Source organism: Bipolaris victoriae (assembly GCF_000527765.1).
Source record: "Bipolaris victoriae FI3 unplaced genomic scaffold scaffold_48, whole genome shotgun sequence".
NCBI lineage: Eukaryota > Fungi > Ascomycota > Dothideomycetes > Pleosporales > Pleosporaceae > Bipolaris > Bipolaris victoriae.
Window position 1 is genome coordinate 187,699 of NW_014575344.1, and position 15,778 is coordinate 203,476.

General features: G+C 51.2%; 7 protein-coding genes across 7 annotated transcripts; 3 read left to right on the plus strand and 4 right to left on the minus strand.

The window, feature by feature from the left end:
- Window positions 1-1,275: 1,275 nt before the first annotated feature.
- On the minus strand, window positions 1,276-2,489 carry COCVIDRAFT_100803 (hypothetical protein; the record flags this gene model as incomplete). Its single annotated transcript, XM_014700596.1, has 4 exons — window positions 1,276-1,497; window positions 1,552-2,264; window positions 2,318-2,340; window positions 2,392-2,489. 4 exons carry the CDS (start codon window positions 2,487-2,489, stop codon window positions 1,276-1,278), a joined length of 1,056 nt encoding a protein of 351 aa, XP_014556082.1.
- A 768-nt stretch (window positions 2,490-3,257) lies between these two features.
- On the minus strand, window positions 3,258-4,960 carry COCVIDRAFT_100842 (hypothetical protein; the record flags this gene model as incomplete). The annotated part of the gene is made up of 3 exons (XM_014700597.1): window positions 3,258-4,476; window positions 4,530-4,663; window positions 4,772-4,960. 3 exons carry the CDS (start codon window positions 4,958-4,960, stop codon window positions 3,258-3,260), a joined length of 1,542 nt encoding a protein of 513 aa, XP_014556083.1.
- Window positions 4,961-5,509: 549 nt separating this feature from the next.
- Window positions 5,510-6,756, plus strand: COCVIDRAFT_100892 (hypothetical protein; the record flags this gene model as incomplete). Its single annotated transcript, XM_014700598.1, has 4 exons — window positions 5,510-5,747; window positions 5,801-5,895; window positions 5,949-6,390; window positions 6,449-6,756. 4 exons carry the CDS (start codon window positions 5,510-5,512, stop codon window positions 6,754-6,756), a joined length of 1,083 nt encoding a protein of 360 aa, XP_014556084.1.
- Window positions 6,757-7,186: 430 nt separating this feature from the next.
- COCVIDRAFT_100853 (hypothetical protein) lies at window positions 7,187-9,164 on the minus strand (the record flags this gene model as incomplete). The annotated part of the gene is made up of 2 exons (XM_014700599.1): window positions 7,187-9,004; window positions 9,054-9,164. The coding sequence occupies 2 exons, from the start codon at window positions 9,162-9,164 to the stop codon at window positions 7,187-7,189; spliced, it is 1,929 nt and encodes a 642-aa protein (XP_014556085.1).
- Window positions 9,165-10,314: 1,150 nt separating this feature from the next.
- COCVIDRAFT_27169 (hypothetical protein) lies at window positions 10,315-11,635 on the minus strand (the record flags this gene model as incomplete). Its single annotated transcript, XM_014700600.1, has 3 exons — window positions 10,315-10,665; window positions 10,714-11,371; window positions 11,424-11,635. 3 exons carry the CDS (start codon window positions 11,633-11,635, stop codon window positions 10,315-10,317), a joined length of 1,221 nt encoding a protein of 406 aa, XP_014556086.1.
- A 981-nt stretch (window positions 11,636-12,616) lies between these two features.
- Window positions 12,617-13,757, plus strand: COCVIDRAFT_100852 (hypothetical protein; the record flags this gene model as incomplete). The annotated part of the gene is made up of 3 exons (XM_014700601.1): window positions 12,617-12,907; window positions 12,962-13,279; window positions 13,332-13,757. 3 exons carry the CDS (start codon window positions 12,617-12,619, stop codon window positions 13,755-13,757), a joined length of 1,035 nt encoding a protein of 344 aa, XP_014556087.1.
- A 638-nt stretch (window positions 13,758-14,395) lies between these two features.
- COCVIDRAFT_38321 (hypothetical protein) lies at window positions 14,396-15,223 on the plus strand (the record flags this gene model as incomplete). The annotated part of the gene is made up of 6 exons (XM_014700602.1): window positions 14,396-14,399; window positions 14,609-14,629; window positions 14,723-14,787; window positions 14,842-14,913; window positions 14,963-15,061; window positions 15,110-15,223. The coding sequence occupies 6 exons, from the start codon at window positions 14,396-14,398 to the stop codon at window positions 15,221-15,223; spliced, it is 375 nt and encodes a 124-aa protein (XP_014556088.1).
- Between the last annotated feature and the right edge of the window lie 555 nt (window positions 15,224-15,778).

Genomic DNA, 15,778 nt, shown 5'->3' on the forward strand with positions numbered 1-15,778 from the left:
TCACCACGCGCCCTGAAAGAAGCAAGGCTAGGAAACCTAGCCTCAGTGTTTGGAATTTTCACCCATTAGATGCATCAAAAACCTAGTGCTCGAATGGGAAAATCTATACACACGTTCATACAATCGAGATTACGGACAAATGAAAGCGATCATTGAAAGACTATCTTCAGACTTCAAAGGTTGAGTCTTTGACACATATTCTGCGATGAAAAATATCCCGATGGCTCGAAAATGTGGGTGAGCTGAAAACGTAACGATCGAGATTCATGTAGGCTGCAGCCATGGCTGATTTAAAGTTTGCCTACAACGCACTATGATTGGTAGCATTGACAACAGACACACTCCGCACTTGTGAGCTGAACACATATGGGAGAAAGTGGCGGTATCGTGTGATTCTGTGATCGGGCTATTCATTGGTTGATATATATTCACTGTGCAAGTATAGAGACGGTAACAAAGAAGGCGTCCAAAACTCTCGGGCTGAAATACCATACTGTAATAGCATCAGGTAGGCTCTATGTTGTCTGCTTAACTGTCAAATAATTCTCTGTGGATGTCAGAATGGCCAAAGAGACTCCAGGGACCTAACTAGAAGGACTGCTAACCGGGGCGATTGAAATTGGCTGCGAAGGAACTAGAGCTGCAGCTAGGAGGATAATGCCCGCCGATATCAATTTCTGGAGCATATCCACGTAGAGTGGCTTGACCCAAGGCAACTATTCCGCAGGTTTTGCTCCGTTGCTGTTCACTACCTCCATTTCCAGTTGCGAGCAGCTGTCGGATGCTGGTGGGTCCTGTGGATTGCAAGCGACGGGTGTCGATTGGTGCCGCTCGTCAGCCACACCATCGGATCACCATCAGGGCGACGATGGGACGGCAGACGCCAAACAACTGTCGCCCGACAGTATGAGCTCTTATTCAATTACCAACTGCATTCGCCGGTGGCTGTCGGCCGTGTCGTGTTCGACAGTGTCTGACCTAGATCTCTCTAAATTTTTGAATACCATCCTATGCGACAGCCGTCGACCTCCTATGAAGTTTAGCCCCTTTCGCCTAGCCAAAACATGAATGTTACGGGGACCCTGTGTCACCTGTATGCAATCAATATCTGAATCAAGTCTTGGAATTTCATCAATGCAAATTCTGTTTTTGGGCATTGTTTCGAGCTCATAGATTCTCACTGCGATATATGACTATACTTCTTTTCCAACACAATCCAGCAGCTTCGCTAAAGTGTTCTCCCAAAAATGACGTTATTCCACATCAACAGATACTCTAATCTTGACGCGCAGGGTCAAGCTTAATGTGCCCAACAATCTCGTTGATCTTCTCCATCACTTCTGGCGTAAGCTTATCAATGACCTTCAAAGCCGCGCAGTTGTCAATGACTTGCTCGGGCCTTGAGGCACCTGTAATAACTGCAGAAACGTTCGGGTTCTTCAAGCACCAAGCGAGCGATAGCTGGGATTGGCTAACACCCAGACTGTCGGCAACCGGCTGTGGGAATGTCAGCAATGAAACTCAGCGAAGAATGGCAGTTGTAAGACAAACCTTGAGAGCCTTGGCGCTGTTGATCATATTGCTCCACTCGCTGTTTCCATAGCTATCCCGCATTCCACTAACGAACTTATCATTGCCCTCTGCAAATCTTGAGCCTGCTGGAGGCGCATCTGGGCTGTCGCTGTACTTTCCGCTCAAGAGGCCAAACTTCAGGGGGGAAAAGGTAGTCAGACCAAGTCCGAAGCGCGAGTATAGGCGTTGAAATTCGCTCTCAACCTTCTTCCTCTCAAGCAAATTGTACTGTGGTTGTTCGACGACTGGTGCAATGAGACCCAGCTGTTTCGCAATACCGCAAGCCTCAGCAATCTCGTCTGCAGACCATTCGGATGTGCCCCAGTACAAGGCCCAGCCCTTTTGCTCAATCACGTGGTTGAAGGCGCGGACGGTCTCTTCCATGGGCGTAAGGCGATCGGGACGATGCGCATACACGATATCAACGTACTCGAGGTCCATACGCTTAAGCGATGCACGAAGTCCCTCAATGATGTGCTTACGAGAAAGACCATGGTTGTTTACGAGGACTTCTCCATTTGCGCCGCCCCAGTTGAGCTTGGTGGAAATTACAAGATCGTTACGGTTCCAGCCAAACTTCTTGATGGCCTGGCCCATGATGATCTCAGATTGGCCTCCAGCATACGATTCCGCAGTGTCGAAAAAGTTGATGCCGTTATCATATGCGGTCTTCATGATGGAGAATGTGCGTTCTGATGCTGGAATTAGTCATGTGATCAATTGACATAAGCACAGGGTCAAAAACCATTTTCGACATGACCACCAAATCTATAAATCGGTTAGCATTGGCATATGTGCAAAAACCACAGGACAACATACGTGAGCCATCCTCCTAGACCGAGTACTGAGACGTGCAGCCCGGAGTTACCCAGGCGACGGTATTGCATACCGGTCTTACGAGGTTCTTCCCACGCCATCTTGTAAATGTTGAACAGGCACGTGTAATGACTGAATAAAGTTCGACTTGAGTTTGAAAAGGATGCAAAACTTCACAAGTAACAAGCCGTTGTGTGTAACCACTCCGCTCTAGCGATGAGTCGACTGAACGGTGAAAAGCTGTGCCACCTTTACCAAAATGGGACAACCCGCTCGCGACAGCCAAAAGTGTCAGGAGGCTTTCTGCATCGGAGACGCTATCTTCTTTGGGAGATCGCGGCGCTACTCAATGTTGTTGAATTTTTTCGAAGTCCAGACGACAACGGCACGTGTAGTGATATTTCGCCATCCATCCCCGCAATAACGCCATGATGCTAAGTGGAGTACGATTGGAGAAGTGGGTCAGACTAACAGTCTCCATTAAGATAACCTTTCAGTGTTACCAGATGTTGACCAAGATCTAATCGGTTATCAACTATCTTGAGATTTGGGATACTAGATTGCAATACAAAACGTAACCTGATATATTCTGTCAGCATGAATGGGAAACTGATGCCAAATTTTAAGATAAAAATTAATGGAAGGCGGTTGTGTCAAGGCGTCCATACTCGAATTCGAATATCGACCTGCGGCTACGTACACCCGCGATTCGCAAAAACCTCGGTTCGGCTGATGAGCATGTTGCGGCTCCATTGGCGACCCCATCGCCAAGTTACAGAATCCAAGCTATGTGCCGTGTCGCCCAGTACCCCGCACACGTAAGCAGTAACCCTTCCTCAACATGGCCCGGTCGACCTTCTTGATCCGGACTACAGTGTGAATCTGAAGTCCAACCGCTTGTTTCCATCAAGCTCGCGTGCGGCAAGATCCGCCTGGTACAGCGCCTTCTCTTCGCTAGTCATTTGTTCCCACTTTTTCTGCTTGTTCTTGTTCATACGCATCAACGCCATTCTTTGCACGAGGAATGTCACCACGCTCAGCGCGCAAATGGCTACCAACACTGAGTTTCCTTGCTTGTAGTACGGGCCATCGTACTTGCGGTAAATCTGCGAGCTAATCAGAGATCCAATCTGCACAATGACGTTGTATGTTGCAGCGGTAATTGCGCGCTTTTTGACGTCAAATGTGTTTTCCGATATCCAGGACGAGACTAAGGGATGGAAGTATGGATATCCGGAGATCAGTGTGATCAATGAAAAGCGGCCCCACTCGCGTCCACCGTCCGGAAGCGTCAAAAGGGCAATGAGCAGTGGCATAATCCAGAATTCGCCAAATATGCAATGGAATGTGCGTTCGTTGAAATATTCGCTCGAGTATGCGAGTGCCAACATGGTAATGACTTGGAGCGCAGCAGATGGGATCGTAAGCATGTTACTGTCGAATCTGCTAAAACCGAGACGTTTGAGCGTAAGTGTCAGATATCCTTGAACGGGCGAGGCGGGAATGTAGGCGATGAGACCGATGAAGTACAGACCCCACATGGAAGAATCAGACCAGGCCGCGCGGATATCCTTGAAAGTGGCGGGTTCCTTGAGGGCTGTGAGACCCTTGGCCGGATCGTCTCTGAGAATGCGATTCACCATGATGACTTCCTCTCGCTCGTTGTACCAGCCCTTGGGGAAAAGTACGTTTTTCGTAGATGTGGGCGCAGCTGGCAAGTACAGGAATGATAATCCAGCAATAACAACGGTCAAAAGTCCTTCGAGGAGGAATAACCAAAACCATCCCGGCTTTCCTGCAACGCCGCGCATTTCCAAAATTCCGGCGGCAAGCAGAGCGGAAGCGACACGGGCGACGTTGAGAGTGGACCAGAAAGCCGCAAGGCGTATGGAAAGCTCTTTTGACGTGTAGAAGTAGGTCGCAAACAAGATAACTCCAGGAATAAAGCCACCTTCACACAGACCAATGGCCGCGCGGCCAAGGTAGAATGAAGTACGGTCGTGCATCCATGACTGAGCCCAAGAAGCGGTTCCCCAGGCCATCATCATGGTCGGAAGGACGTATTTGAAGCCGTATCGCTTGGTGAGGCTAACAGAGAATCAATCAGACAGATATCAAAATGCAGTCTCTCGAATACTCACAATTGCACTGGGAATTCCGCACAAAGGAAACAAAGCAGTTGAATGGTTGTACCGTTGTTGTAATCATCGCTGGTTAAGCCGAGATCTTCCAGGAGGTTATCTGCAAGCGCGTTTGATACGTTTCCGCGATCGAGCTACACCGATCAGTATCCACGCTCCGGTTCAACCCCACAAAAACTTACCTGCAGCCCAAACATCATGAGACATAGCCATGAGAGTAGCCGAATATCCGTTTTGCGTACAAGTCGGCGTTCTTCCTCAATGGTCCAGCTTGCATGGGGATCGAAACGGTGTCGGCCCTCGTAACTTTCATGAGGAGGAACAATATCCGCGAGCTCCTCTCTTCCAACCTTTGGCAGCGATTTGATCGAGTTGGCATCTTCGCTAATCCGCGTCGTATGCGGGGCCGCAGCCTCAATATCTTGACCCATTTCGAGAGGACCGCAGTGTTCAACCGCAACACAACGCTCAATTGGAAGAAGAGTGGGCCCTGGAACGGGAAATGGATGCACTAATACATGTATTGCCCACGCCCATCCCCTATATATGTAGTCCTCGTTGCTATTGCGCAATTCAAGCCCATCTCGTCGCCATTACGACTTGTCTCCCGAGGCAGTAATTGCGCCGACAAAGGAGGAGAAAGAGGGGAGCGCACGGCTTTGGGCACGTGCATGCACTTCTCATTGGTCTTTCGCCAAAACCCCGGCATTACCCTCAAAGGTAGTGCAACTCGCCCGCAGCCATGGCTGTCGGCTCTAGTCCCATAACATGTAGCGTACCCGATGACGTGCTACACCACGTGTACTGCAGATGGGCTATCCTGGATCTCGGGTGAGATTGATATATCCTAGACTTCCAAGCGAGCAGTGCTGAAGTCTATATTGTACATCCTGTCCGGAGCAGTTTCCAGTTTGAAAGCCTTGTGTCCAGCATTCTATCCTGCTTGTCAACCGAATCCATTGTCCTTCTAGCCGCCCAGGATGCCTTCTGTAGAGCGCGTCAATGCCGAGGATGAATACGCCGCCGGTGGCACACGCATCTTTGGCGGGAACGCCACCGCCAGGTCGAGACTGTTGGAACCCTTGGTGTACTCTGGATCATTGGACAATTACAAGTACCAAGATTTGACGCCGGTCATTGGTCGAGAGTTTGAAGGCCTCCAAGTGACCGACTTGCTTCAGGCAAGCGATGCTGTGATCAAGGACCTAGCCGTCACTGGTCAGTCATTGCACATGGACTATATTGAAGCAGTAGTTGACTTGATGTCACAGTCTCTCAGCGCGGAGTTGTTTTCTTGCGCAATCAAGATGTCACTCCTAACCAGATGCGAGACCTTATGTTGCGATTAACTGAACTCTCAGGATGTGTATGTCTCAAAATATCAGCGTCACTACATCAGCAAGGCTAATACTTCAATAGCCCTCATCATCAGGCCTCCACGTCCACCCCCTCACAGAAGAAGGCTCTGAACTAGGCGACCAAATCTCCGTCATCAGCAGTGAAAAGCAAAAGAAGGGCGGCGGCCTCACCCACCAACTTTCAGACGTAAGCCGCTTCGCGTCAGCAGGATGGCACAGCGACATCACCTTCGAGCCCGTACCATCCGACTACGCCATGCTCAAGATCCACACTCTCCCCGCCACCGGCGGTGACACCCTCTGGGCCTCTGGCTACGAAATCTACGACCGCCTCTCCCCCGCCATGCGCACATTCCTCGAAGGCCTCACCGCAACCCACGACGCAAAGTTCTTCCTCGACGAGGCAGAGAGACTAGGTAATCCGCTTCGAAAGGGCGTCCGTGGTAACCCGCTCAACCAAGGTGATGCACTTACAGCTATCCACCCCGTCATTCGTACAAACCGTAAGTCTCACTTCTATCTCAGGTCGATATTTTCACACATGCTAACGCCAATATACAGCGGTAACCGGCTGGAAATCTGTCTACGTAAACAAAGGCTTCACCAAACGCATCAACGGCATCACAAAAGACGAATCCGACCTCCTCCTCCCTTACCTCTTCAACCTCGTCACGCAAAATCACGATGCCCAGGTGCGCTTCAAGTGGAACAAGAACGACCTTGCTATCTGGGATAATAGGAGTACCTGGCACTGTGCTACGTACGACTATGTCGAGGCGAGGGCGGGAGACCGTGTGGCGAGTTTGGGCGAGGCGCCGTATTTGGATTTGGGGAGTCGTGGACGGAGGGAGGCGCTAGAGGGGAAGTAGATGGGAAGAGAGTAAGAGAGAAAAAGGTTAGATGCTAGATAAAGGTCGATATGCATATAAACTCTGTAGATGAAAAAAAAAACATCAAGCGGCGTGCAAGAGAAATTGAAGTCTAATCTCACTACTAGTTTGTGCAACCTCAGGCAGGGCATTGGCGGCACTAGTAGTCTGATCGCACGATATCCATGTCAACCAAGACTTTCTGAGTCAGACATGACAAGCATCAAACGTTAACAGCACGACACATTACACCAAAGTAGACATATGCTTCACAATTATCACATTGCATCACGATCACAAAGAGGACTCAAGACAAGTTCAGTGTACAATCTTCATTTCATGTTCCGCTCATCATCGACCGTAACTGGATATCATCAAGGCGCAACAAAACAACCCAAAAAAAAACACAAAAGGTGAACATCCCTCAAGCCTACTGGAGACCCTTGAGGATTTCATCCGCCGCCTTCTCAGCAACCATGTATGTGGAGAGCGCAGTGAAGGTACCAGGAATCTTGGGGAAAACACTGGCATCTACGACCCTCAGGCCGGCAACGCCGCGGACGTTGAACTTGGAGTCAAGCACAGCCATCTTGTCGTTGTCGGCGCCAATTGGGCAGGTGGAAGAGGCGTGGTGGCCCCAAGCGGTGTCCTTGGCGTACTGTGCAATCTTCTCGGGGGTGTTGACATCAGAGCCGGGGAGGACTTCTTTGACTGGGACGAGCTGGCGGCGGAAAGAGTCACGGGCGAGGTTGACGGCTTCGGTGAGGGCAGTGAGATCCTTTTGGTAGTCGCCTACGCCAGTGTCGAAGTAGTTGTAGGTGATATCGGGCATGTCGAGGGGATCGGCGGAGCGAAGGGTAACGGTTCCGGCGTTGTTGCGTGGGTGCGCCTTGAGGATGGCCCAGGTGAACCAGTCGTGCTCGCTGGTAGCGTTGAAGGCGTAGCCGGGGAAGTAACCGCGGAAGTTGACGGGGCCGCCAAAGGCGAAGATGTCGTAGTCGTTGTTATCAGCGGTGCTCGACTGGTAGAGCATAGTGGCGCCAAGTCCGGGGGAAGCGTAGATGCCGCGGTTGCCTAGGATGGGGGAATTCCAGCGGTCAATACATTTGTCGGCGGAGCTGCCGTCAAAAGTGCAGCCTTCGAGCGCCGAGAAGTTGGAGCTGACCTTGCCCTGGACGTTGATCTCGTAGTGGTCCTGGAGGTTGGTACCTACACCAGGGCGGTCGGCGATGACGGGGATGTTGAACTTCTTAAGTTCCTCGGCAGGTCCGACACCACTGAGCTTGAGGAGCTGGGGAGAGTTGTAGGTTCCACCGGCGAGGATGACTTCGCGAGAGGCCTTTGCAGATCCGGGGACTCCAGTTGCGCCAGAGGACTTGGGGCTGGCCTTGTAGAGGTACTGGCCGTCAAGGAACTCAACACCAGTAGCGCGGGGAGGGGAGACGTCTTGGTCGAAAACAACCTTTGTGACGTGGCAGTTCAGTCTGACATCGAGAGGGTACATTTTGGTGCCGTTTGCATTCTTAGCATCGCGAACGGCCAGGACGAATTCACGGGATCCAGTGCGCTTGCCACCATTGGTGGAGATGGGGATCTGGTAAAGACCGGGGCCAGCATCGCGTTCCTTGGAGTCAGCGTTGGCGTCACCAGCAATGAGAGTGGCAAGGTTGACAATAGCGTTGGTGGCATTGCCAAGGGCAAAAGCAGCACCACCAACCAGGCTGAGGAGCTTAGGGTCGCTGGTGACAATGTCAATGGGTGCGTATTCGGTGTTGAGCCAGCCCTTGTAACCATGAGCTCCCGTGCCAGGAATAAGGTACTGGTTCTTCTCCAACTTCTCGAAGTACTTGCGCATGTTAGAAGGCGCCCAAGAGTCATCTCCAGTGAGCTTCTGGATGTTCTCAAAGTCAGACTGGTGGGGGTAGACGGCGATGAGAGCGTTGTGAGCTGTGCACCCTCCGAGGGTACCAGTACGGGGGTATAGAGTACCCTTCATGGTGGAGCCTTCGGGTGGGCTAAGACCAGTGTATTCGCCGCCGTCGAGAGTTGCATAACTGGTCTTGTAGTCGCGAGCTTGCCTCGTCTCATCGGCGTAGTGCTTGACGTAAAAGTTCCAGCTGAGGTTGGGGTCCTCGGAAGACCTAGCACTGAAGGCTGGCACAGTGTAGTTGGCGTTGGCACCCTGATCGTCACCAGCCTCAATGAGAAGAGTCTTGTGGCCAGCAAGGGCTAGGCGGGCAGCCAATGGCTACAATAAGTCAGTGACCGTGTTATCTAAGCTCATGTGTTTTACTTACGCCACCACCGGCACCCGAACCAACCACAACGTATTCATAGCCGGTCAGATCGACAGCCTTGGCGAGCGAGATGAAGGCTGCGAAAGAGCCAAGAACACGTGGGAAGAGCATCGTGATTAGGTATTATTAGTTGCCGAGGCGTAGTTTTCAAAAGAATGACAGAGGCTGGGAGAGTTGCCTGCTTGCTTTTGCAAGATGGAGTATTGCAAGACTTTATATCATCTGAATCGTGTCAAGGGCGTCATTCGAGTGCCCCCTTATTGACGCGGCAGAGGCAATGAATGCAGTAGGCGGAAAGGAAAATTATTGGTCGCATATTCGTACCGTCCCAGCGGTGCTCAATAGTCGCGGTTTTTGGTCTCTTCTAGGCCAGCAAGACAATGCCTACAAAGAAGGGCTGTATGTAGATCATGCGGGTACTGGTAGGGATCACTGTGGGTCGCAATTTACGGTTCGCAAGGGGAGCATTTCGTCCGAACTACGCCACCCACCGCTTGCGATACCCGAGGGATTCAATGTGCAGTGAAGGCTTCCAATGGCATGGGAAGTGCTCCACCACAAGAGCCAAGCGCTGCGCGGTGCAAGCACTTTGAGATTCCTCTACACAGTAGCAACCACACAAAAACTGTATCCTCTCGACAATGCTGCTAGCTTACAATACGAGACAGTGAACATGTGCTCCCCGCGACAAGAACACACCTTCCCTTTTGTGCTTGTCGCCGATGCTGCGCCCCTGGTTCACGAATGACATTTTCCCTGTAAGGAACATGGCCTTATTCTCGGTCATTTCCCGACTGCCGGACGTCCCCCCCGAAGCGGGAGGAACTTGTGGAGTAACGGCTCAAGGATAACGGACACTAAGACCAAAGTCAGGTTAGCTGCAACGTGCACTGTAGACTCTCTGGACCTATGCTTGATAATGAACTGAGTATGAGCACCAGTACACCACGTGGCTATGCGAGTTGCCGATTTCAGGCCCCGCAATGATGATGATATTCTTTGTAAGCGACATCGACAAAATGGTTGAACAGGCGTCGTCGTCTTCATCTTCGTCTTCTTTTTGTCCCTCTCCTTCTTTGCCACACAATGCACCAACCTGACTCGCTTGCCGCCACCCAAATCGATAGAACTACCCATACAAACGCCATGTTGAACTCGGCATTCGGTTCGAATTCACTACTCCTGCACTGCTTCCCCTAACGGCATGTGTCAAGACCCCCACAGAAGTGTCTTAGACTCCTCTTTTTCCCTTCCTTAGCGCTTAAGGCTCCCCGGGCCACACGGCATCCGCGATGCTCCTGACAAGCTGCAATTTCTTCCTCATGTCTTCATAACCCAATGCATTACCTTCAGCGTGTGATGCAAAACCACATTGCGGGCTAACGCAGCATTGTTTAAGCGCGTCCTCGCGTGACTGGCCAGTGCCCTTTGCGATCCAATCCGCAGCCTGATTGACTCTGGCAATCATTTCGTCCTTGTCTTCAAGCTTAGGGAACTTGGAGGTGATGACGCCTAGGACGACATTCTTGCCTTTTGGAAGGTGCTCTAGCGGCTCAAAACCTCCGGCGCGAGGTGTGTCGTATTCAAGATAGTAAGTGTCAACGTCGAGATCCTGCCTCGGTTAGCATACCCGTGCCATGGATTGTGGGTACTGCAGTACCTGGAATAGCTTCTTTGCGATAAGATCGTATGCGCCTTCACTGAAATGTCGGCTTCCGACGTAGTTGCCACGGCACAAGTGGATGCCGAGATGCATGTCTGCGGGCCGCTCGAAGCACTTATTGTAGAACTTCACATACGAGTCAAACATCTCGTCGGCCGTCTTGCTGTTTGTCTTGTCTGCTTTCCAGCCTGCCAACATGTCTTCAGAGCAAAAATAGGCAAGATTGGGGTCGTCAATCTGGATATTCCTGATTCCCTGCGAGTGAAGGATCTTGAGCTCTTCTTGATACGCTTTGGCAACATCGTCGAAATACTCCTCGTCATTCGCGTACACCTCTTTCGGGTAGGCTGAGCCATTCATGTAACGGAAATGGTACCAGGATGGTGAGATGAGCGTGATTTTGATGTTCTTCCATTCGCTTTCTGGAAGCAGGCTCTTCATCAGATCAACTTCTCGTTGGTTGCTGGATTTTCCAGGGTGTCTAATCTTGTCGACGCAGACAGTGACGTGGTTGGGTACTTCCTTTGCTTCCATAAACGACTTGACGTCCGGTGCATAAGCGCGAAACATATCCTTGTTGTAGCCCTTGAGGACGCCAAGCTGTAGCTCTTTCATGCCGTGAAGTGTTTCAAAAAAGGTACCCCAGAACATATGCCTGGCTCTAAAGTTAGGCCATGTCTAGACTGACATTATGCAGAGCTACTGACCTGGTGTACTCGCCGCTCGAGACGACCTTGAGCCCGCAATCCTGCTGGAATTTTACCACCTCTGCAACAGACTTGTCCTCCAGAGGCACAAGCTCGTCCGGCTTAGCTTTGCCCGATGCGACATCGTACCGTTTTTGCACAAGCTCCTGGGGACGGAGCAATGAGCCGACGTGCTCGGCGCGGAAAGGTGGGCTTCTCTTGAGGGATGTCATGTTTAGTCTGATAGCGTAGGTATAGAAGAGAGCAAGAGATGAGAAGGCAGCAGGTGCCTGGCGAAAAAATGGCCCCTCATCTTGTCGGCTTGCCCCGCATGGGGGACCTGCATTCAACGCTCATCGAGAATTACTGGACCCCGTGGCAGCGCAAGCATACCCGATTTAGCGTTGGCAAAACGAGGCTAAGTCTCACCTAGCACAGTGAATGCCGTTCGGATTGGAAGGGCGAGATGAAGTGGCGGGCGGGGGAGGGGGCTATGTGGGAGGTATCTCAAGTTGCAGGTGGGGCCTTTTGCCGATATGATGAGGAAGGCATGGCCCGGAGTTAACGATGGTCCGTACGGGCAATGTGCCTTGGACCGCCGTCTGACGTTCCACACAATGAGCCTGGATACGCTTATACATACTTACACGCCCACTCAATCAGCCTGACAGAAACTCTACACTGGTCCGGTCCCAACACTGACTGCAAACAAAGCTTGTATCCGGCTCCCGGACTCAACGTCTGATTTGTTGGCACACGACGTCTGCTCCGGAGCACGTACTCACAAGGGCAATCATAACCACTCTACAATGAAAATCTGGCTGTGCTGCGGAGTCTACTGGGAAGTCCACAGTCCGTTTGGGAAGCCCAAACGGCGTGAAGCTTCCAACCAGCAGTTGTTCGCAGTACCTCGGGAGGGTGACACGAAGACGCAGTATGCCCCACCAAAGGTGTCGCATCGCTGATGACGCAATGGCACCACGATCACTCAGACTGACAGCATGACTTTATCAGCCGTGACGCTGCCATTGCAGCCGGTGAGGGGACTAGGCCTGCTATGTAATCGCGACACTCGGTACAATACTGCCCCGCGCTAGCTGGGGTATAAGAGCTACATAAGACATAGATACACATGCTGCCACGACACTCGACCTGTGGATTAGCATCTGGACGCCTACTGACCCAATCGTACTAATTCCCTCTATATCATCGAAATGACGCGAGTTCTATTGACCGGAGGCAGCGGTTTCATTGCCGCGCACACTCTTGATGTCTTGTTGGACCACGGCCACAGCGTTGTGACCACTGTGCGCACGCAAGACAAGGCAGATAAGATCAAAGAGTCGTACAAGAGCCATGTTGAAAAGGGCCAGCTGGACTTTGCCATTGTCCCAGATATCGCACAGCCAGATGCTTTTGACCAGGCCGTTGTTTCAGACCCTCCATTCGAGGCTGTACTCCACACTGCCAGCCCGTTCCACTTTAATGTTACGGATGTCCAGAAAGTGAGTGCATACTACCGCCCTTGGCTGGTGTTGGAGAACTCGCTAACAAGACAGGACTTACTCGACCCCGCCGTCATTGGAACCACGGGCATCTTGAAGTCCATCAAGAAGAATGCGCCAACCGTAAAGCAAGTCGTCATCACATCGTCTTTTGCCGCTATTGTGAATCCATCCAAGGGCTTTTGGCCAGGACACGAATACTCAGAGGAAGACTGGAATCCCATGACGCTAGAAGATGCACTCAAAGATGCAGTCGCAGGATACCGAGCAAGTAAGACCTTTGCAGAGAAGGCAGCCTGGGAATTTGTAGAAAAGGAGAAGCCAAATTTCACCCTCTCTACGATCAACCCGCCAATGGTGTACGGCCCAATCGTAAGTCCCAGAAAACCCCGTTATTCACATGACATCGTTAACAATGATCAAGGTACACCCTCTTGAGAGCCTCGACAACATGAACACATCCAACCAGCGCATTCTCGCCGCCGTCCAAGGCAAGTTTAAGGACGAAATTCCCATTTCCGGCGTGCACTTTTGGGTAGACGTACGTGATGTTGCAGAGGCACACGTGGCCGCGATGGAGAAGACTGAGGCGGCCAACAAGCGCTTCTTTGTCATAGCTGGATACTTTTCCAACAAGGAAATGTGCCAGATCATCAAGAAGAACTTCCCAGAGTTCAAGGACTTGCCCAGCGACTCAACGCCTGGCGGCGACTACCCAGAAGGTACCCCCGACAAGGGATTGTATAAATTCAACAACAAGCGGTCCATTGACGTCGTTGGCTTGAAGTACAAGACCTTTGAGCAATCTATAGTCGATACTATCAAGTCATTCCAGAAGAAGGGGTTGTAGATTAGAAATATTGCTTGGAAGGTCATGTGGGAGCTGTTGAAAGCATCTTCGATTGGCTACGTGAACTATCTACGTTGCGCATCTGCATGAGCGCGTCGGCGTTGGTTGTATGTATCTCAAACTAGACAATGGCATGTTAGTACACCATTCGACTTAATAATGAACAATGTGAGTTTTGAATGAGCAAATCAGCCTGTTGAGCTTGATCTTGTTTTTAGACTTCACCGTCGTTGACTCGGAAGTTATCGTTTGATGATGATCATCATAATGCAAAGTTGTAAGGGAAATCTGAGAGAGCTTACCTGTGAGTTATCTCGCTGCATCACTACCCACGTTGTCCCGCTTGAAGGACGACGTTCTCGGGCGTTGACCAGCGATGAAGGGAGGAGGGAACGCGATGCAGAGCTTCGAAGAAATTAGAAGGCCCGGCGAAACGTCGGGCCGACGGCTTCCAAGATTAGGCAGGGCTTGCCCCACCACCGAAGCCCAGCGAACGCGGGCTGTGACAGCAAAAGCTCCCAACACGCCTTTGTGACATTGCCAAATCACTCCTCCGCCGCTGTCGCGTACCAGACCATCTGTTGAAAACTTCATCACCCTATCGATCCGAATACCGTAGCTCTCAAAAGCTCGCAGTCATGTGTAAGTCTGCCGCTTCTACCCCGCCATCCACCCTGCCTCGATGCGCCTTTGGCACCAGGTGTCGAGTCGTTTCCTCATACAGGACAACATTGTTGCGGATAGATACCTGCTGGCTTGCGCTTGGTCACCAGCTCTCTGATGCTGTGTAGCTATGCGTTTCCGCTCTTGAGAGGGAAACAGCCAGAACGATTGAGACTGACTTTGTACAGCCGACTTCAACGCCATCGCCCGTATGTACCGCCCGTTCACTTGAGGCAGACTGAAGTCTATCGGTTTTGTCTCTTGGGCTCCTCCAGTCAGACCAGGATTGACCCTTGCGCCAGAGCAGTTTGTCCAGTTCTACTATGAAACCTTCGATAAAAACCGCGCCGGTCTCGCTTCCCTATACGTATGCGATCCGATCTAAGCGCGTGCAACGACCTCCGGCTCACAAAATTCACAGAGAGAGCCTTCCATGCTCACCTTTGAGCAGACGCCAACCCAGGGATCTGCTGCCATTGTAGAGAAACTCCAGGTAACAACAACTCTACCCGACAGGGAAAGACAAAGCTGACTCTTGCAAGAACCTGCCTTTCCAGCAGATACAACATCGCACAGATACAATTGATGCTCAGCCTTCCGCCGAAGATGGCATCATGGTTCTTGTTACGGGCGCGCTCATGGTGGGTAGATTTTATCTATAACACAAAACTTCTACTGACTCTTGATAGATTGGGGGCGAAGAAAAGCCAATGAGCTTCACCCAGGCATTCCAGCTTAAGAACGACAATGGCAGCTGGTTTGTTCTCAACGATGTTTTCCGTCTGGTATACCCCGCTGCATAGGCAGCCAACTGCGCTCGGTGGATTGGTTCCCACTGTTGAGACTTGGGACAAAGTGTAGAGTGCTGCATAAAGTTTGAGGGTGTGGAAACAGGCGGGGAATCTCTTTGGCATCTCGGGGACTTTGGCAGATGACAATGCGAATTACAAATGAAATAAAAAAACATTGCAATAGTTATAGTTACATCATTACAGGGGCATGACCGCAAGTAATTATCTTTTGTTTGTATCGGCTTGATGCACTAACATGTTCGGCGACATTGTTCTGCAGCCATCCTGTGGCCAACACTCGTCGTGACGCATCGCAGTGTTCCGAATCTCTTCGATGCGGTTCGCTGTCGCACGTGAGCCGGAAAAGACCTTTGCCGCAACTTCTCCGCGGTCACTTGCCGAAGCTCCACGCAATCCCTCGGGCCTGGGGTTAGCTTACATACTACTATAACCATGGCCTCTTCGTGCGGCAATAGTACAGCCTCTTCTACTTGGTCTGGATTCTTGTGTCGTTTTGCGTTATCATTTCCTTTATCTTGATACCCTACAATCGCCATCTCCAGCGGT